Source organism: Anabrus simplex, chromosome 2, assembly GCF_040414725.1.
Source record: "Anabrus simplex isolate iqAnaSimp1 chromosome 2, ASM4041472v1, whole genome shotgun sequence".
Taxonomy (NCBI): domain Eukaryota; kingdom Metazoa; phylum Arthropoda; class Insecta; order Orthoptera; family Tettigoniidae; genus Anabrus; species Anabrus simplex.
In genome coordinates, this window is record NC_090266.1 from 1,213,446,733 (window position 1) to 1,213,469,761 (window position 23,029).

General features: G+C 40.7%; 1 protein-coding gene across 3 annotated transcripts in view; it reads right to left on the bottom strand.

Annotated features, from left to right (window-relative positions):
• The window catches only part of LRR (Leucine-rich repeat), an 808,120-nt gene that overhangs the window by 783,728 nt on the left and 1,363 nt on the right, over nucleotides 1-23,029 (bottom strand). For all 3 annotated transcript variants that reach the window (XM_067142208.2, XM_067142207.2, XM_067142206.2), the window contains exon 2: nucleotides 8,011-8,108. In XM_067142208.2, coding sequence (XP_066998309.2) covers nucleotides 8,011-8,108 — 98 coding nt within the window. The remainder of the gene's footprint in view (nucleotides 1-8,010; nucleotides 8,109-23,029) is intronic.

Here is a 23,029-nt window from a genome sequence, read left to right on the forward strand (position 1 = left end):
TTTTTGCATCAAATCAACCTTTGGTGGACTTAGAAAAATATTACCCCCATGAATTAATGTTTTTGGTCTCGCAATTCTACTACAACAAAGAAACTTTAAAGCTGGACTTAGACGAGTCCCACCCATCTATATCAAACAACTTAAGAGGCCTCCGACTACTGAAAAGTTGTATCTCTTCTGAATCCTTCTTCAACTAATCAGCAACAAACTTGGACTTTTGTTTTGGAATTTTTTTTAACATTATTTTGTGTCACCCCTTGGATAGACTTTTGGGGGGGGGGGGGTCTGTACCGGGTGGTACACCTCTACGATGCAAGTTCAAATCTTGCGCCAATTGAAACTCCTCTACAGGAGAAACCCTGAACTGTAACAACTGAATCAACTCTCCTGTTTATCAGAAGATATCTCTAGGTGTTTTTGATTTGCTTTTGTTGATCAAGAAGTGTGGACATTCTCTAACATATGTCTCTACTAAAAACTATGATTATGCACTCTGGTGCGAAGGAATGAACTTTCTTGGAGAAATTTTGTATTCATAAGTTTTGTCTTTACTAAATTTTGTTCTTTTATTTGAGGGTTGGCAATATTAAGCTTCCTTTCAGCCTGTTTTGAATTTAACCAATCCTAAATTTCTGTAATTAATTTCCCACCGATGAGGTGTTGCTTTGTGTATTACTTTTTGCTGTTAGCCAATAAAACTTTGTGGGCGGGTCTTAAACATTCATGAAAGGTCTCGAACTTTCCGCGAGGGTATAAACACTGCTGATTTTCTTGTCTCCAGGCCACTTCAACAACATCTTGCTTAGTGTATAGAAGCATAGCAGGGAGCGGGTAGCGCCTCTTTCTTCGGGCAGCAGCTCTTCAACAAGGTAATGGCCGATTAACATCTTTCTTTCCTCTTTGCTACCTCAGCAGTTTAACTCGCGGGGAAGGTTCGAAACCTTTAATATGTAACCAACCTTTTTAAAATGTAAATCCCATTTTTGTCTATGTAAAAACTACTAATCTCTTTAACTGTAAAGCGGGGATAGAGAGTGCCTTACCCTCTCAAGCTCCCCTTCATTTTGAAGTTGAGGTGACTACGTTTTCATAACCGTTTCTTCTCTTCCTTAATGTATTAAAGTTTTCTTATACGAGTCACCTCCCTAGCTTGGGATTAGCCCCTATGTAATCGGCCGAGCGCCACTTAGGTTTTAAAACGTATTTAGGAGTGCAAATTCACGCCTCCATCCCTTTTGCATTTTGGGCCATTTAAATTAACCTAGTATTTGCCCACTAAGGCCCAGTAGATTGGGTATGAGATACCCCTGTTTCTTTATAAGTTATGCCTTGATGGCAGGTTGTCTAATAGTCTGTTATTGCCTTATAGGCTCGAAAGATCGAGAGAGGGTCAGCTCTTTATGGTGTTGTGGTAAAAATGCCTTAGAGAGGCTTGAGATGTGAAGTTGGGAGCAAGTGCTCCATGTAATGAGGGGTTTTCTGCCCTTTGGTAATTTGTGGTTGTGAGCTGAGAGCTCAGACTTTGGGGCTCGTAGCCCAGAATTTGTAAAGTTGCATTGTACCTGATTGTTCTTTGTTATTTCACTTAGTGAAAATTGTTAAATGTTGTTATCTGTTGAAAATATAACCTTTATTTAAATTTTAAAATTCATCTTTAGGACTTGTAGTTAGACCCATTCCAGCCCGCACCTTCTTTCACCTCTGCCTTCCACGGATAACTCCGTAACAACATTGATCATAACATTAAATTTACCTTAGAATCAGAGATAAACAACTCCAACTTTCTAGACCTAACAATCATTAGGCACCCCTCTTCATTGACATATAGTATTTATAAAAAGCCCACTCAAACGGCCATTACTATAAGAAATGACTCACTACATCCTCAAACACATAAAGCGGCTACATATAATAGCTTAGTAGATCAAGCATTCAAGATTACGATGTCCAGAAAAAACTTAAATAAAGAACTGAACACCATTCGCTCTCTAGCAAAATTTAATGGATATAGTGAAACCTTTATTGAAAGAATAATCAATAAATTCAGACACCGCCCAAAAACCACCCTAATAAAAGACAATAATAGCACTGCCACATTTTCTACATTTACCTTTAATAAAGAAATTTACGTCACTAACGTTTTTGAAAAACACAACGTTAAAATAGCCTTTCGTACTAACAACAGAAGCACAGATATCCTACATAACTCTTCATCAATAAATAAAAGTAGTCCTTTTTCAAAATCAGGTGTATATAGGTTTTCTTGCCAAGACTGCAATAGCTCTTACCTAGGTCTAACAGGACGCAGTTTTAAAATCAGATATGCAGAACATGTCAATGCCATGAAGCACATTCGTTTTTCCACGGTCGGCCTACATATAAAATAATTTAAGCACAACTTTACTGAAATAGATCAAGATCTTGAGGTATTAGGAATTCTAAACAAAGGTTCTTTACTAGACGTCACTGAAAACTGCTATATTCATTTAGATCAATATTTCAATCCAAACCTAAACTTAAATCATATCGCAGAGAAACCAAAGATCCTGTTCGACTTTCTCATTGAATTTTTCAAAAATATTAATATTCCGAAAAACAGATCTGTCTTTCACATTATGCACAATACTTTTTCACGCCACACACTTTCATCGCATCACCCTCCATAGTCCCCCTCCTTCCACTCCTCCTCCCCTACCCCTCCTAATCCAACAATGGCCGTTCCCCCAACCTAAACTATCCACCGTACTCTGTTCCTCTTCATCTCGCGCCATAGCTTTACCGCCTTAGGGCAATGAACCGTGAACATCATAGAAACTGCCCCCATCCTACACGTAACGTTGCAACAATAGACCACAAATATTAGCACAGTCAACCTCTAAGCTCTCGGAGGAACATCTTACATAATTTGAATTTGTATTCTTGTCGAGCTGAATATGTTTACTACACCCTCAACAAATGTGATTCTTTAACTACCATGTTCATCTCACACTTGGATTTAGTTATGTTATATGCATTTGTACAAGTTTGGATATGTTGAGCCCTGTCTCATACTTATGCTGTGCTTGACCTATATGGCATCTGACGAAGAAGTGTCTACAAATTTTAATTCTTTAACTGCCAACTTCACCTTGTACATACGAAAAATTTGAATATGTTATATGTATTTGAAATTAGTATAATGAGTCCCAACTCGTGTGAATTATAGCTTGTGTTTCACCCTTCATGGACTGTTTTGAAGTGGCATTACTGAATATCTACAAATTCGAACCTTTACTGCCAAGTTTATCTCGCACCAGAGATTCAGATGTCATGTGCAATTTTAAGAGGCTTGATTCTGTTAAATCCGAACTCGTATTTGAACTACACTCGCACCAGTGACATTCAATGAATGAGTGAACGCAGACCTTTACGTGCCAAATTCATCGCGAACCTACAGTTTCGAGTGTGTTGCATGTGTTTTAGGTTTTGCATTTATCGAGTCTAAACTCACGCTTGTGCAATTTTGTCTCACCCTTCACAGCTGGTTTTGAACTGATGCTTAGTGAATAAGTGATTTCAATCCCCAAATGCCAAATTTCATCTCAACCCTAAAATATTTTTAAAATGTTATGTGCATTTTTGAGACGATTGTGTTTGTTGAAATCTAACCTATGTTTTGTACTACACTCGCGGCAGGCAACATTCAATGGAAGAGTGTCTGAAATAATTTGAATCTCCAATGCCAATTTCATCACGAACTTCCGCGTGTTTTGTTGCGGTTTATATGTTTTTTAAGTGATTATGTTTTTGAGCCCTAACTCTTGTTTATACAATTTTGACTCGCCCTTTATGACCACTTTGTAAACTGACATTGTAATTCACTATTTCATGTCTCGTATTTAATCACACTGATTTAACATCTTGTATAATGTAAATGTCTCCATGCTTACGCCTATGCCTATTTCCCACATTTTGGCTGAAGATGACGCCAAACAGCGTCGAAACTAGTTCCAAGTGTAAATATATGTTGTAAATAAACTTATAACATTTATTTGTATTGAAAAGGTGGACCCTTTTAATTTTCCTATCTTACTATACAAAGGTAGCGTAAACTCACGGTGTTCCAAACAGTGTTGTACATCATACAGGTAACACAGACCTATGGTGTTTCTCACATAATGGCACCACTCGTAGGCAACAAAAACCCATGGTGCACCTCACATAGCTGTACTAATCCCAGGGACTCCATTACTATCCCATGGTGTTCCTCACATAGTGGGTAGAAATCCCGGGCAACGCCCAGACCTGTGGTGTTTTTCACCTAATGGTACAAATCGCAGGCAACGTAAGCCTGTGATGTTCCGCATATAGTGGTAGAAATCACAGTTACTGGAAACTCAGTGAACCATTCTCTGCTGCTACTAATTACAAACCTATTGTGTACCTAACATAGTGGTACTACTCGTAAGTAAAGGCGACCCATGGCTTTCCCCGCATGATACTAATCACAAGTAATTTCATGGTTCTAATTCAATCATCTCTTGGTCGCCCCTTTTAGTTGCCTCTTACGACAGGCAGGAGATACCGTGGGTGTATTCTTCATCTGCGCCCCCCCACCCACAGAGGGTGGGCAAATGTTAATAGGGTTGATTGTCAAGTTACAATTGAGGGGCTCAGTGGAATAAGGGCCCATCCGAACCAACAGCCGAATGTCAGTTCTGTACAGCATTGGTATCCGTGAGCCAGCTGCAGTCAATGTTCACAAGCTCGAACTCCAATCTTTACTCATTAGGTGGTGTTTGACATATTCTTTGCAACATTATGTTTTGAACTTTCCCTCGCGCGAATGGAGTAAAGGCCCATCCCAACTCCTGCCACGAGACCGTATGTTGCTGCAGCAATGCGAAGCATCTCTCTCTCTCATCTACAGAAGGCAGCAAAATGCCTCCCTCTTCTCATTCTTATGGTAATGTTTCAAAGTCTAAGGAGTGGAAAAGAAATGTGCACAAGTAGAGTAAAACAAAGAAGAAAATTCTACAAAACCGTGGAGAAGAGTATGTTTTGGTATCTGGGAAAGTTACTCCTGGTAAATGCCTGGTAAATATTGAACAGTGCTGCCAAACAACATACTGTGTATACAGCACACTTTTGCAAGAAAGTAAAGAAAGTATATTTTTCAACTTACAAGTTACCTACCTATAATATGCAAAATGCAAATATCTATTTGGCCTTATAGAAAAACATAACTGCAGAAAAGCATACAAGAAAGATAGGTTACACCCTGATTTTTTAACAATTGAATGCAACTTACAAGTACTATGTCAAGGATCCAAAAACTGGTTGTAAATTTCAGTTATGCAGGACAGCATATCCAGCAAAATTCTGAGTGTTGTAAGAGGTATGTAAATAATACTTTAGTTTTATAACGCGCAAAATATTTATGTTTCGGCCTAATGTTAATATATATTGTTATTTGCTTCCTTTTTATGATTAAAGGTAACCTAAATGCAGATGATTCTTCAGGAAAGGGTTTGAACACGCCCCCCTACGGACAAGCGTGGCCACTATAAAAACAGACCTCATGCTATATCTGAAGAAAGAAAGGGCGTCGTGAGAAAGAAAATATAGAGTTTCCCCAGGTACACTTCACAATAAATCATAACATCTGCTGTATACTCCATATCACAGCTCTACAAACTGTATCTGGAGAAGTATGAAACCGATAATGAAGAGTCAGTGAAGGAGCATATTTTTGTGATATCTTCAGTGCTAAATTTAACATTGGATATAATCTCCCCTCAACAGATACCTGTAAACTGTGTGATGAGGCACAGCAAGGACACCCAAAACCTCCAGAACATAAAGTGCATTTGCGGAAAGATGAAGCAGCTTATGAGTCTCTGAAAAGAGACAAACTAGCAAGTAAAGCTACAGACAGTGATACGTTAGTTATTACAATGGACTTACAGCAAGCACTTCCAACTCCTCACTTGTCAATCAAATGTGTGTTCAATCTTTTTTTTTGCAAGTTGCTTCACGTCGCACCAACACAGATAGGTCTTATGGCAATGATGGGACAGGAAAGGGCTAAGAGTGGGAAGGAATAGGCTGTGGCCTTAATTAAGGTACAGCCCCAGCATTTGCCTGGTGTGAAAATTGGAAACCACGGAAAACCATCTTCAGAGCTGCCAACAGTGGGGTTCGAACCCACTATCTCCCAAATAATGGATACTGGCTACACTTCAGCTATCGAGCTTGGTGTGTTTTATCAACGACAACTGTGGACTTACAACTTTGACATTCACATGTACAACAATGATACTGCAGTCATGTGTTTGCCCTGAGACTGTTGCTTCCAGAGGTGCAGATGAAATCACAAGTTATTAACGTTTGTTGAAAGCTACGTCATTGATTGAGGAAAGGGTCGGTAAAAGGAACCTTACTGTGCATTGTATAGTGACTCATGTGTTAGTCGGAACAAGAATTTTGCACTAATGGGGCTATGACTATATATGATTGATTGCGGATTGTTTGAGTAAATCAAACACAAATTTCTTGTGCCAGGTCACAGTGGAGTTCACAGTTTTCTGTCACATTTGAAAGTTAGTGTCAACGAGTATAATTGCAGAACTGGCCTAGAATATAAGAGCCAGTAGTGGAATGGTATGTAATGTGTACTGTATAGGTAGAGTGATTGTGTTAGTCTGTAAGTGGTAAAAGTAAACAACCAGTGTGACAGATACAGTAGACAGAGCGCAAACTGGTGTACTTGTGTGTATGTTTAGTGTGGAAGAATTAGCAGTAAATAAATCTCAGTCATAAAATTTAATTTTTGTGTATTTTCTACCCGCCACCACATTACACCAACTATTCAGGCTAAAAATCTCTGACACCGAAATAGAATACTTTATATAATGTTGTTTTATGCTTCTCTATGTACAGCACCTCAATGACAAGGTTTTGTCCTACTCTGCTCTGTCTATTACTACATTCGTTAGGCTACTAAAAAAAAAAATCCCAAACCTCATGATGCTAGAGCCCCAATGGTCTTTGAGTAAACGAGGGACTGCTGCTCAGAATGAAGGCATGTAGATTACAATGAATCCTCTCAGCCATTCTTCTTGGCTCTGATGGGTAACTCCACTATTGTTCTCTCACAAGCCAAGTGGACATCTAGGACCAGACCTCAGATCATTGTCCTGACCAGGGATCAAACCCACGGTCACGAGATAAAAGGCAGGCTTGCTCGTCACCCCTATATCATATCTGATGTAATCTTGAGAAGAGTAGCTGCTCATACTGACAGGAAAATTCTATCTGCTACTTTTTAGACTTGATATTGCACTGAACAGATCAACACAACATACGAACACAAAGGGTTACAGTAGAATCAATATCATGTATTACCTTATAGTAAAGGACACAATTTCAATGAATAACACCATGATAAAAGAAGAAAATAAACATGCAATTTCATAGCATGGAGCACTAGACATTACAACAGTCATTACAGGTCATACTGAGTGGACAATTAGTCTTGATTGCTCAGCACAAGCTATGAAAGTGTAGTGGAATGCTCTCCACCTCCTGCTCAGTCAATCAATATATTTATTACAGAAATTTTTTGAGTGAATTAATTTCTAAAGTTATCTGATCTTCTACTTTATAAACTGGATCAGAAAGTCAGTCATACCTGGAGCCATCTACACTCTGGACTTTCTGGAATAGCATCAGAGAGAGGAAAATAGAAATTAAGTACATTCTATTAAGCTAATGGAGGTCAATAAAATAAATAAAAAACTCACAAGTGAAATGGACAGGTTGTATTAAGAGTCTCAAATACGCTATCCATCTAGTTATGTAAGAATTACATTAATTCTTACATAATAAATGTATTGAATAGGTGGAACCATTTCAGCACTTGCCTTTTCAGTATGAAATTCACTGCACACGATCCATTCAATTCTCATTATATAACCTAAACAATCTATATGTCAAAGAATATTTTCTCTCATGTAGTTACAAACTCACCAGTACACGATTCTCCGTCTTGTCACCCTTTGTTTCCAACCTGACGACATTCTTGAGCAATATCTTGACATGCTTTCCTAATAATGATTTCACACTTTCTGCAATAAAGAAAATAAAGTTGATGACTGAAAAGCATACCTTCATAAATTCTTATTACAAGTGGTAATTTAACACAAAGAAGATAACAATAGATATTGGTGATTATCTAGAATAACATCAACTATATGTCCTTTCACGAGAATTTAATCCTGATGTAAACAAATAGGTGGAGCATGTTGCCTTTGCACGTGGACATACACGTAGTTGATTGGAGAAGCAACCGTCGCACTCACTCGACTGTATGCGAGCTCGAAGGAAAGTAGTACGTGGCATTTATTTTATTTTAGTTTATTACATTTTGAGTGTTTGGAAGAGTTCGTAATCAAATGGTTGTCATATATACCAGTATATGTATGTTTTTTAATATATAAAATACTGATTAAATAACGAGAAATGAAGGCACAAGGCGTGGTGTAATACAGGAAGTCTTCACGTAGTGGGGGAAAGTACCAAGCTGTACAGCATGGAGAGAAGGTGTTGCATCTTGCAGCAGCAGTCAGTGTCGGTATTCATAGTGAGCGAAATGAAGCAAGAGGTAGGACCATCGTGTGTAGTGAAGCACAAAAGAGGAAAACCGCTCAAAAGTGACCAAAGGCAGTGCATTGTGAATATGTTCAATAAACTAAGTGAACTGAATCCAGGTTTAGTCATTTATCCAGAAGTTCGGATCTTCGCACTATTATCGTATGCGATGCGCAGCCCTGTACGTCCGAACACGAGATGTTGACGGGGTGGAGGTCGGTACTACACGCTCAGCGAATCACAACTCTTCCTTTGGCGGAGGCGTGGACATACCATGTTTACATCAGGATTAAACTCTCCTGAAAAGACATATAACAATAGTAATCATCTACTTATGGGTAGAGAAACATGTATACTGTACATTACAGGAACACATTTTGGATAAATATGTTTGGGTGTGTCTTAATACATATCTTCCTCTACACACAGAATCATGCATTAGTGAATACCTTCCTCCACATAGGGTTGGCAGTAAGATACTAGGCCAAATCAACAACAAACGCCAACTGCAGATAAATGGGAAAAGACGAGGAAACAAAGAAACAATTAGGATCAAAAAGGGAACAATACAAAGAAGAGAGATAAAGGATAAAGAGGGATACAAAAGGATGAAGATAATGGACACACCTTCGCATAGACAAGGTCTCTCCATCATCCTCCTCCTCCAGCTCCTGTCGGATCGGGGCATTTTTGGCACTTCTCCACCTTTCTCTCTCATTCCATTATTCCTCTTCCAGATTTCTTCTTACAACCCGCTTTATTGACTCGATCCACCTTCTTCTAGGTCTCCCTCTTGTTACTAGCCCACAATTGCTAGAGAGGCATCCATGGTTCCTCCACATGGGTGATACGGTGGTTCAGGTGAAGTGAGGCGGGGTGCTGGAACTAACACATCACTTCGCTCTACGTCGCCTGGACGAGCCGCGGGTTGGGAAAGGGGCGATCCCAACCTAGGGGGAAAGTCATGGCTGTGAAGACAGTCATGATAATGCCAAGTGGAGACCACGTGCGTAGGCATACTGAAGGTGGAACAAAACTGGCTAGGTTCGGGCTAGGGGCGGACCGCTGGATGGACGACTAAGGGACGCGGTCTCTGCTACGGAGAGCCTGAGTTGCGGGGGGACAATGTCTGGCTGTCTGCCTCACCACAGACGGTGAGAACGACGCTCAGGACTCTAGAAGGGGCAAAAACCCTGATTGACTGAAATATGGATGCTTATAAAAAACCAATTACAAAAATTTCGACATCAACGGAAGCCAAGGAAGCTCCAGTAGAGCAGATCCGGGAGCAAGCCCAAGATTTAAAAAATGGAGACAGAAGTCCCAACTGGACAGGCTGTCGCCGACTCAAAACAAGAAATGGCAACAGAAGCTCCAGTAGAGCAGACTGCTGTCAGAATCAATCAGCACGATACCAAACTTCCAACACAAGAGTGGAGTGTGCTGAATGCCACCTCAATCGACAAGACAGGAAGGACAGTCGTTTTAGGCCTTGGTGAAAGAGACTTTGAAGAGCTCAAAAAGAGAAGTCTTAAGGCTAAGCTCAGACTTGAGCAGATCAAGTTTCAAGTCATCAGAGGAAGAAAGAAACCCAATGTTGAAAAAGATGGAGCTGAAGGTCCTTCAGGCCAATCTTCAGCATAAAAAGGCAGATGTGGCCGATTTCGCCAGGAAGTTCAAATCCGAGGCTATTGACGTGGCCCTTATTTAAGAGCCATGGGTGGTCAAGGGCAGAGTAGTAGGACTGGCGGAATCTGGAGGTAAGCTGATGTACGATACAACATCAGAAATACACAGAACATGTCTTCTTGTGAACAGGAAATTAAAATGTCTTATGTTGCAGGAACACTGTCCACAGGACTTAACCATGGCCAAGATTAAACTTTGAAATTGGGGGGACCCAGAGAAATAACCATAGACTCTGCATACCTCCCATATGAGTCAACTAACCTGCCCCCATCAGAAGAAGTTCAGAACCTAATTTGCAATGCAAAGAGGAAAGGCGAACACCTAGTCCTTGGAGCAGAATCAAATTCACACCACACAGCATGGGGCAGCACGAACTGCAATGCAAGAGACGAGTCCTTACTAGAGTTTATTATTGGAACTGAGTTGATGATACTACCTAGGAAACAAGCCTACATTTATTAAAAAAAGTTGTAGGAAGGTAATAGAAATTACACTAAGCACTACGCATATTGCAAACTTTATTAAAGATTGGAAGGTGCTGGAGGAACCATCATTGGCAGACCACCAGCACATCCAATTTGCAATAGATGCGAGACTATGTGGGATTGAGATGTATAGAGACCCAAAAAACCCAAAAAAGAACACACTGGGAGATATACAGAGAAGTTCTAGGGAGGCTTTACAAAAAATTCCAACTAACGTGAGAGGACAGAATGAATTGGATGAGGCAGTGGAACTATTTGAAGAGGCCATTATAAAATCATTCCATGAAAACTCTCCTTTCAAAGAAAAGAAAAAACACCAAAAAATAAAAAAAGGTGGTGGAACAACAAACTAGCCAAAATTAAAAAAGAGGTTAGGATGTTGTATAAAATATCATCCAGAAATGGTATGTGGGACGTATATCATAGGAAACTCACTGAGTATAACCTAGAGATACGGAAAGCAAAAAGAATCTAGGAGACTGTTCTGTGAGAAAAGGGAATCACACACTGAAACAGCAAGGCTCCAGAAGGTTCTGAAAGCAACCCATATAAATCAAGTGGGGACATCGGAGAAACCAGATGGGTCATTTACTCAGGCGGGGAGGGACATGCTGGAGATACTAATTGCGTGTCACTTTCCTGAGGCTAAGAAGATGACAGAGGAAACGGTTGGAACAGAGACCGGTGCTCGAAGAACAGACTGGAACTGTACCAACAGAATAATAAAACATAACCATGTAAAATGGGCAATCAACATGTTGCATCCTATAAAGGCTCCAGGGAGAGATGAGATACTTCCGATACTCCTACAGGAAGAACAGGAGATACTCGTCAATGCCCTGACAGACCTTTTCAGAGCTAGTCTAGCTTTAGGGTACGTGCCAAAATCATGGTCTGAAGCTAAAGCAGTATTCATACCTAAGCCTGGAAGGGCAAAGCCAAAGCATACAGACCATTATGTTTAACCTCCTCCATGCTGAAAGCAATGGAGAAAATTCTGGATAAATATATCAGAAGAACGGTGCAAATGAACTCAACATTACATGAAAATCAGTTTGCATATAGACCTGGCAGATCCACTGAAGTAGCACTCCACCAGTTTTGTTTGTAAACTAGAGGAAAGCCTAGAATATAAAGAAACTGCACTGGCAGCATTTCTAGATATAGAAGGACCCTTCAGCAATACAACCTATAACTCTATGATCAAAGTATTGGAAAAGAGTGTAACGTGCTCCCCTACGTATTTATTACTTCAAGATTTCTACTTTTACCATCTGTCAACTTCTCTGGCTTGCTCTCACTACAGCGTGTGCTTCGACTGCTTATCCAGCCCGCTAAGCAATCTACTAATGCTCTCCCTTCGTCCCCTCCCCTCTTCCGCTGCATGTGTACATCACGTCTATTTCTCGTACATTCTGGACTCTGCTATCTTCCACTATAAATGCCTGCCCTGGCCTCGAACAGGCAGTCAGACATCCAGTGACAAACTGTGTGGAGGGAGGCGTTCGCAGTCGCATTACGGCTGGCCCGTATGCGATATCTTATTTTAACTGCAACATCACATCTGCACTTTCGACGGCTGGCTGGGTGAGCAAAAATTAATCGTATTGTGCTTTCAACTCCTAAATAAGGAACTATTATTCTCTTCCATTATGCCTTCCAGGCTGAATTCGCAGTATTACAACTAAAATTATCTACGTCTATGTTCATCTGAACTTGATTTGTAATTTTCAACCCATTATTGCCACTAGGCTTACTTCGTGTACAGACGCTTCAAGAGATAATCGTGTGATTCTTGTTGTTTTGGAACAGTGTGTATGTCTAATTGTGTGCATGGCTTAACTACTTTCTGGAAACTTTTATGCAGGCTGAAAATCTTATTTACCCATCCCCTTGCCAGCCCTTTGATTTCTTTTTTCTCCCCTATTGCTCCTTTTTTCTCTTTCTAGGTGACCCTGGTGGCTTTCTTATTGTACAGTGGCCTTCGTGGTTTTATATATATTTCTACACATAGTGCTGTTTTTTTAATAAGGCGTTAGTCATATTATAATCTAGTCGTGATTTGCAGGATCTAACCTTATTCATTAGTCCTGCGTATTAAATTTTGTAAAAATGTTCACTTCTCTTCCTGATTGAATCTATGCTATTACAAATTTGCTCCTTTTAATGGTGTTAAAATTTCTAGTTTCTTGGTTTCAATTAAATCTCATCGTCTACTTTGTAAAAATCAACTTGTACACTAAAGCTTGCCTATGTAACCATATTTATTTATTGTTATTTGTAATATAAAAATGTTGTGCTAATCTGAGTGGCTGTGTGTTCCTGATAGTCCTTTCACCATTCCCTTTTTCTTGCCAATTTGTACTTACCACGTAAGACATCTGGAAAGGTGTCAGCAAAACGTTTCGCGCAAAACTCTGCCCACTAGCTGCAATTTGGATTTTGAAACATAACTTGATCAGTCTCCTATTAATGAATCATCTTGTTAAATGCTGGGCACTCACATTGTAAAAGTGTCCATGGTCTTTACTGTTTACATCGCCAAACTGCAGTTCTTTACCCATATCGCCTGTGCCAACTACACTAGTCAGACTGGTGTCTCAATTTTGGAGTATATTTCTATTCTAAACTGTTATTTCAATTTTTACTTATCTGAGTACATAATTGTGAGTAAGTGTAATCGACCATAAGACTTATTATTTTTATATCATGTCCAATCAATCACAATCAACAATAACTACAAACCACAAATTTACGTCACAAGAGCAAGGTTAGTAAAACCGTCATCAAATGGATTAAATCCACGTTAGACGGAAGGAAGAAAAAAGCAACCCTGTTTGAAGAAACGCAGACGGTTAGGGCCACCCAAGGCTGTGCTCAGGGAGGAGTTCTTTCTCGTCTCTCCTCTGCTGTGGAACTTTGTGGTGAACAAAATCATAGTTATGCTCAACGAACTAGGTTTTTATACACAAGGATATGCAGATGAACTAGTGATTGTGGTACGAGGTAAGGTGATGAGTGTTATCCAGGACCTCATGCAAAGATCACTTAAGCTTGTGGAGAACTGGTGTCGGAAAGAACAACTATCAGTCAACCCAAACAAGATAACTCTGGTCCCTTTTACAAGGAGGAGGAAATTACAGGGAAAGAGATTCCTTTGGGCAAGATACATATATGGAAGAACAGGCACTGCACCTAGGTGTAGTGTTAGATAAAAATCTAACCTGGAATCCACATATAGAAAGGAACATAACCCAGGCCAAGAACTTGCTCTATGCATGTAAAAGAGCCCAGTAAAAAGAAAATGTTAAAAGGTGGACCTTTAATATTTTCATTTTACTGTAAACCCAGTTCAATATGGAACAAAATGAGGTTTCTAACTTTCAATGTAAAAGAGCTGTAGGGAAGACATGGGGCCTAGGACCATCAATGGTAATGTGGATATATACAATGATCATTAGGCCATTGATGGCCTATGCGGCAATCATCTGGTGACAGAAAGTAAACCAAGGAAAAGTCAGTAGTACACTGGATAGCCTACAGAGAATGGCATGCATAGCCATAACTGGGGCTACGAGAACTACGCCAACAGAAGCCTTGAAATCTTTACTAGACCTCCCATCACTATGCAATTTCATAAAAGGACAGGCTAGAATGAATTCATATAGATTGGCACAAACAGAGTGCTGGAATGCACAAAGACCCAATCTAAGACACTGTAAAATTAACAGAGTAATAACAGAGGAAGTTCTACACATGCCTTCTGATCATATGATACCAAAGTACAACTCTGAAAAACCGTTTGAGACCCAGATAATAAAAAAAGACGACTGGGATATCAACCAATGGAATACTGAAAAAGAAAATACAGTGTGGTGGACTGATGGCTCAAAGACTGGAGATGGCACAGGAGGAGGGATGAACGGGGGAATACCTGAGAGATCAATCCAGATGAGCCTGGGCAAACACACTACAGTCTTTTAAGCAGAAGTGATAGCTATCACAACATGACTTGAAGAAAATTTGAAAATGAACTATAGGAATATAGGAATAACATTTTCATTTTTACGGACAGCCAAGCGACCTATAAGGCACTAGAAGCAGTCCAGATAATATCCAGAATTGCCCGGTATTGCCATTCACTTCTCCTGAAGCTCTCAAAGTACAACATTGTCAAAATAATATGGGTACCAGGACATGCAGGTATAGAAGGAAACGAAAAGGCAGATAAACTGGCCAGGAAAGGGGCAGAAACACATTCTGTAGGCCCAGAACCTGTATGCAGGATTTTCTATGGACAAGCCCTACACTACATAGGAAAATGGGTACAAATGAAACAAATGGAGAACTGGAAAAATACTCCAGGATGCAGGCCTGCAAAGGAACTGATAAAAGGACCAAACAAGAAGCATACTAAAGAACTGTTGAAACTCAGCAGAGAAAATATAAGATGGGTAGTAGGACTGTTGACAGGACACTGCCATCTGAAAAAACACCTACATAGAATTGGAGTAATAAGAGACAAAATATGTAGGAAATGCAATGAAGCAGAGGAATTAGCTGAAAACAGACTTTTGAATGTGAGGCGCTGGGTAGAATCAGACTCTCCACTCTAGGACTACCAGGTAAAGAGAGAGAAAAAATTCAAGAAGATCCAATAAGAACAACCTGCAGCTTTGTGAAGGGAGCAGGTATATCTGGGTGGGAATGAAGGAAAAACATGGTAGCAAAAGATCTTAGAAGTCGACGCTAATCAGGAACTAATATTTAGAGGCCCCATGAAGAGAAGAAGCAGGTCTCCCTCTCTTTCCCTCGAACATCATTTCCATCATCTGTTTTGGTATTTTTCTCATCCCTCTAAAAACCTCCGTGGCTCAGGCGGCAGTGCGTCGGCCTCTCACCGCTGGATGCCGTGGTTCAAATCCCGGTCACTCCATGTGAGATTTGTGCTGGACAAAGCGGAGGCGGGACAGGTTTTTCTCAGGGTACTCTGGTTTTCCCTGTCATATTTCATTCCAGCAACACTCTCCATTATCATTTCATAGCATTTATCATTCATTAATAAATCACCTTGGGTGTGGCGAACCCATTGTAATAATAGCCTATATATGTTACACTCATTACATCCCTGACCCGGTCAAAGACTGGAAAACAGGTTGTAGGTTTTCATTTTCTCATCCCTCTTCTTTACATGTCCAAACCATCTTAGTTTATTCCTACCAATTCTCTAAGTAGGTTATCTATTCAGACTTCATTTCTAACATATTCATTTCTCAACCTGTCTTTCCTACCGTACTCCTTTGGTATTTCATTTTGCTGCCTTGAATTCTACTCTCATCTCCACTTGCCATTGTTCAGCTCTCAGCCGTGAAAATCAATATGGGATCATAATACATTACACTTCATTGGTCCAGTAAAAGGTTTCTTACCGTCTTGATGATCTCTATGTCCAGCCTTGCATTCTGCATTAATTCACTCCCAAGGAATTTGAAAAGATGAACAATGTGAAGGCTTTGACCAGCAATTTTGACAAGGTTTTTTTACCTGTTGATGTGACCACCATCTTGCTTTTATCTGCGCTGATTTTCATACATACTTTTTAATTTTCTCGTTCAGTGCATCAAGTTGGTTCTTGTACTTCTTTGCTGTTCATTCCCCAAACTACAATATCATCTGCAAATAGTAAGTAACTTCATCTCCCTATTCCCATATGCTTCCTTTGTCTCCTTTACAATTTTGTCTGTAACCAATAGAAACACAATAGGTGACAGCACACTCCCCTGTCTGAGTCCAGTTTCACTTCTAAACCATTCAGTCTTTCCACCTGGAGTCTGTATGCTGCTGATGCATTCGTTGTACACTGCTTGTTCCATTTCTAAATTTTGTGTAATCAGTCTCCTTTTGACCATGGTTTCCCAAACCTTCTGCCTGGGAACACTATCATATGCCTTGGTTAGATCTATGAATATCATGACCAGATCCTTCCAATATTCCCAATTTCTTCCATTAATTGCACATGCTGAATATTGTGACTACTGTAGATCTTCCACTTCTAAAGCCATGCTCTTCCCCTTGCAACTCTGCCTCTACCTTTCTTCTCACTTTCCTCTCTAATATACTTTCTAGTATTTTTGCCACATGTGACAACAGTGTTATTCATCTATAGTTTTAACAAACTTTTTCCTTCCCCCTTTTTAAAGACTGGTTTTATTACAGAGAATAACAAAGAAATCCTGGAGAAACTAGAAAAGGAGATAACTGATGCGGAAGTGATTATAACGGGAGACTTAAATGCACAGGTGGGAAATGAAAGACAAGGAAAGGAAACAGTAATTGGACCATATGGATATGGGAAAATTTGTGATAATTTATAATTTTCACCACAGCCACCATACAGAATTCATACAAATTGATTAGACATACTATCAAACATTGATTTAACTTTCAGAACCCAACAGACAAAATATAGTACCTCATTTACTTGCACTAACCTCCTTATGAAAAATGCTAATGTTCTAAGGTGCTAAGGTTGAGTCAAGATGGCGGCTAAAGTAGACACATGCAAGCTTAGTGCTGCTGCAGTTTGTGTTGTTTGTGTGGTAATAATCAGAGTTGTTGCGCTTTTACGGTTCTCTGCATGGGTCTATTCGAGTTAAGGAATCGGTGTATGCAAGTGAAAAAGTGAGTCCTCCTTTTGCATGGCTACTAGCAGAGAGAAACTACTACATTCCGGCGTTCTCTCTGACTGGATGCGCCATTTTCCAGACTTATAGGCGCCTCCCTACTAGCTCTGAGCTGAACAAGCCTAGACCTGGTCGCTCAGCGATTAGGGGCTTGCTTTGCCTCCGACTACTGGCTGGAGATGTCCACTTAAACCTCGGTCCCACCACTTGTGAAATGAAAACAGACATAAACATCTATTGTCAGAATGTGCAAAGCCTAAACAATAAGCTCTATGATTGTGAACTATCCCTGCCAGACTTAAGAGAAGTTGACGCGATCGGACTTACTGAAACATGGCTCTCTTGGGCTAGTGACAGTGAACTACCACTCAATGCTAATTACAGCATATTCCGTTGTGATCGCGCTACTCTAGGGGGTGGAGTGATGCTAGCAGTGAACAGTGCGTTACCATGTAAACGAAGGACAGATCTCGAACGGAACTGTGAGTTAGTGTGGGTGGAGCTACTCTTTCCTCGACACCCTGTACTTGTGGGATGTTACTACAGACCACCAAATAGCCCATTCTGTGACCCTGAACAGTGCCTGGACTCAGTCATTGCAGCTCTCCCTCATGGTGAAGTAATTTTAATGGGCGACTTTAGCCTGTCTATAAAGTGGTCTTCTCCAACTACCGGACAGTCAGCTAACAACTGTGACATATACTTTATAGACAGTTTAATTAATAGCCTCGGACTGAAACAGTTTAATACGTACCCAACCTGTGGACCCAACACCCTGGACTTCATACTTTCCTCATTAGAACTCAAAACAAAAACCCCAGGCAGAAACCTTTTCCTGTGCGACCACCAGTCTCTCGATGCTACATTCCTCCTTCCCCACCCCTCCTCAAAGCCTCACAGCAGGACATCTTACCGCCCTACCTACATCTGGCGCCGTGCCGACTGGCCTGCAATGTGTCGTGCCCTGGAATGCCTTCCCTGGAGTCTGCTCGAAATAGCTGATATCGAATTGGCTCTTGACCTGCTGTACGACTGGCTGCAAGCTGCAATTAAAGACTTCGTACCTGCACAACGGGCTACTACCAGCAAATATCAACACTGGATATCACAAGAGACCAGACTGATACTTTTTAATAAGAAGATAGCTTGGCGTCTGTGGAAAGACTTCCCTAATCCACACACTCACAATACCTTCGTTAAGATCCGCTGCCACGCGAGGTTTATGGTCAGAAGAGACTACAAAACACGCGTAGACATTGTCACTGAAAACGTCCACAGCAATCCCAAGCGCTACTGGAGTCTCATCAACACACGGAGAAGGACGGAGCGGATTCCTGTCAGCGTGAACCACAACGATGCAACAGCAGACGGCACCGATCGCAATGAACTGTTCAACAGGTATTTCTTCTCCAACTTCTCCCCTCCCTTACAAAACCAACCGCTCCCTCCCGTTGGTACAGCTTCAAACAGAACCCTATCAAGCATAACTACCACACCAAGTGAAAACCTCAAACACTTCGTACCAACAAAGCTACCGGTGCCGACACTATAGGTCCTCTTTTCCTAAAAAATACTGCCAGCACTCTTTGCGTCCCTCTCTCTAAATTATTTAACAGATGTTTTGCCGCAAGCTATTTTCCTGTTACCTGGAAACAGGCAAATATTGTTCCACTTCTCAAATCAGGCAACAAATTTAATGTTTCATCTTACCGACCAATTTCTATTCTCCCCACACTGTCCTTTATCTTTGAAAAAATTATACACCAGCGTCTCCTCTCATTCACTTTGCCGTATATCTCAACCAAGCAGCATGGTTTTCTACCAGGTGGCTCTTGTCTAACAAACCTGCCCACTCTGCATAGCTTTGCATCACACGCCATTGCAGCTAAATCACAGCTGGATATCTGCTACGTAGACATTTTGAAAGCTTTTGATTCTGTAGACCATACTCTGTTGCTCCATAAACTCTCCGAATTATTTAATATACATGGCAGTCTTCTGAACCTTCTTGCTGGCTTCCTACATAACTGTTGGCAGAGAGTGGTAATATCAGGCACTTCATCCTCATGGTTACCAGTCACCTCCGGTGCCCCACAAGGCAGTACTCTTGGCCCCTTGCTGTTTTCTTTGTTTATGCACGATCTGCCATCCGAACTCAACGAAACAGCGAATACCCTACTCTTTGCTGACGACTGCAAGATATTTAAGGAGATCAGGAATCCAGCACATGCAGCTCTGCTACAGTCCTCACTTAATGCCCTCTCGAACTGGTGCCATACTTGGAAACTTATCCCCAATCCACAAAAATGCAGCCACATGACCATAACACTACGTAAATCTCCTCTACCGACATCATATTACCTACTCGACAAGCCCATCACCATGGTTACGCAACAGCGTGACCTAGGTGTAATATTCAATACAAATTACAATTTAAGACCCATATAGAAACATATACAACCAAGGCTATGAAATTACTACGCATTCTCTACCGCTTCACAGAAATTTCTGACCCCATTACTCATCGTCGCTTCTTCCTCATGATCATTCAACCTCTCTTAAACTACTGCTCTCCTATTTGGACAACAGCCTCCCCATCCAATACTAAGCAGTTAGACAGAGCAGTGTCCATCTTTGCTGCAATTGTAAGGAACAGCAACCCCAAGCTCAGAAATCTGTCTACGCAGCAGATCAGGCGACAGGTAGCTGACCTGAGTTTCCTTCACGGGATCTTAAAGGAGCATTACAGCTCGGAACATCTTGTCTCACTCTTCTCTCTCCATGTTCCTTCCCACTCCACCAGAACCAAAGACCTTCTCCACATTCCCCACACTCAGCACACAATACTTCAACGATCTTTCCTAATCCGCCTCCCAACACTCTTTAACAATATTAATAGGAGACAAGAGCTTAATATAGCATCAAATAAAAGTGTATTCGAGATGTGTGTAAATAGTCTCTTAAAGATAAGTTGATGTGAAGGAATTATACCGCCATCTTGACCCACGATGAATTGGCTATGAACATGGACATTCTCATCGTTTTCGATTTGGACAACTGTTATTAGTAGGCTGTGTACCTGATCTTGTTATATTTTGTTATGTTTGTTATATTTTATTATGAAAGTTTACATTTGTTAAACAGTCTGTTGACAGTGCAAGTGAAATTTGCTCAGTGTAGCTGTATCTTGTGCTTTGTGAATAAATAAATAAATAAATAAATAAATAAATAAACTTTGTTTGCTGATGCTCCCTTCCATACAAAGGACACACTGATTTAGAGCATAATCTAAATACTGCCAACTCATTTTTTTTCTTCAAAAGAGAAATATTTAAACTACAAACTGATGCAAAATTAAGTATGAGTAGAGATGTCCTTATTTTTTTATATCTTAAATTAGGCTGTCAGCTACAGGTGCATGGTCAGACATACGTGCATCTACCTTATATTGCGAAAGGTTTATTTGTGTCAAAGTAGCTGGTGTGAGTTGTAGTGGTGGGTTATTGTTTTAAGAGTAAGTGCAGTTCTGCAAATGTAAGAACATGTTTCTAGATTCAATCTCAAAGACCTTTATATGTCAAGCATTAATGTAGCATAGGCCTACAAGAGAAGAATATCCTGTATAGCCTCCTATGATCTACATTCCCCTATCAACATTCCCAGGGGCAGGGCTACAGATACACAGGAGCTGGTAATCCCGTTGTTTTAAAAAAGACATCACCCAATTCTTATCATTATTATTCAGCAACTTATTCCACATGGCTCGTTAATTCAAACTTTCTACCTTAAGGCCACTGAATTGCCTACCTACTTACAACTGTAATATATTGAAAAATGCTCATGAACACTTCATCGCCTCATGAAGCCGTCGCCCAAAATCTCCGAACTGCCAATCTGATCATATGAATTTATTATTCGTGACATTTTTCCCAATTTACTGTGGTTGTAACTTGATGTACATATGAACCATTTCATATCCGCGTGCCCTTCCTGTGGAGGGATGTATTCACTATTAACCGTTTCCTACATATTGGTAGTGCAGAGACTTGTAATTCAAACATCCAGTCCCCAAACCAGAGGACTTGGTGAGGCCAGGAGTGCACTTGACATGTTTTCCCTGAGGTAATTTGTGTATACTCGCCTCTAGCAGTGACCCTGGTACATTCAAACTCATGTAAGAGCACTACTATGGCAGTAGATCTTGTGTTAAAGAATCTATGGTTCTTTGGTGCCTCGTGTGACTACCTGCAGCTGAAGGGACGTTAAATATACTATTGAATTACTGTATTATTTCTGTAAATCTTGACATAATAATAGCCGGTCCCGTGGTGTAGAGGTAGCGTGCCTGCCTCTCACCCGGAAGCCCCGGGTTCGATTCCCCGCCAGGCCATGGATTTTTACCTGGATCTGAGGGCTGGTTCGAGGGTCCACTCAGCCTGTGTGATTACAATTGAGGAGCTATCTGACGGTGAGCTAGCGGCCCCAGTCTTGAATGCCAAGATTAACGGTCGAGAGGGTTCGTCGTGCTGACTACACGTCATCTCGTAATCTGCAGGCCTTCGGGCTGTGCAGCGATTGCTTGGTAGGCCAAGACCCTGCAAAGGCTGTTGCGCCATGGGGTTTGGTTTGACATAACGGCTGACCTTTTCATTTATTTTCTTCCCTTCTGAAGGGTTTGACTGCCACCATCGGCAGCGCAGAAGATGGTTTTCCATAGTTCCCCACTTTCACACCAGGCAAATACCGGAACTGCACTTTAATTAAGGCCACGGCCGCTACCTTCCCAATCCTAGCCCTTTCCCATCTTTGCATCACGAAAACCTTTGATGTAGGTATTAGTGCAATGTTAAATCACTATCAAAATATATATTCAGGGTGAACCCGAACACCACCGATTATCGTTTGGAAGTTGTTCGGGGATACCTTCCGAGTATATTGATATAAGGGACCCGTGGTCTCCGGTGGTTTGTTAAGAGTAAAAATGTAATTATGATTTATTCATTTTGTTACCCCAGTCATCCTTGTTTCTGTGGAAACACCTTCAGAACAGCAAAAAAGCCTGCAACGTGCAGTAACCAAAACGTACAACAACAACAACAACAAAACAGAGTAATGCAACCCTCAGATTAACCATGTACACAATCTGTTATGAAAGTGTGCTATACAGTAAGGTATGGTACAATTGGAGAACTGTTCCCCTAAAGGTATGATCACAGCATCGTTGGCTTCTGGCACGTTAAAGAACTCAGGTGGGACAAATTTATTATTTTCAGAGCAATGAAGGTACAAAGCTAACTGGGGCAACAAATCAAACAAAATGCAATTACTATGTAATAAGCCACCAGAGACCACGGATCCATTATACCAATATACTCAGAAGGTATCCCTCAACAACCTCCAAAAGTTAGTCGGAGGAGTTCGGCTTCACCCTGTATTTATTGATAGTGGTTCAACATTACACCAATTCAAATATGTTTTCAGCAACAGAACAGGAAAAGCTACGACTGGGAATAGCGTGGCTGTGGCCTTGATTAAACTACA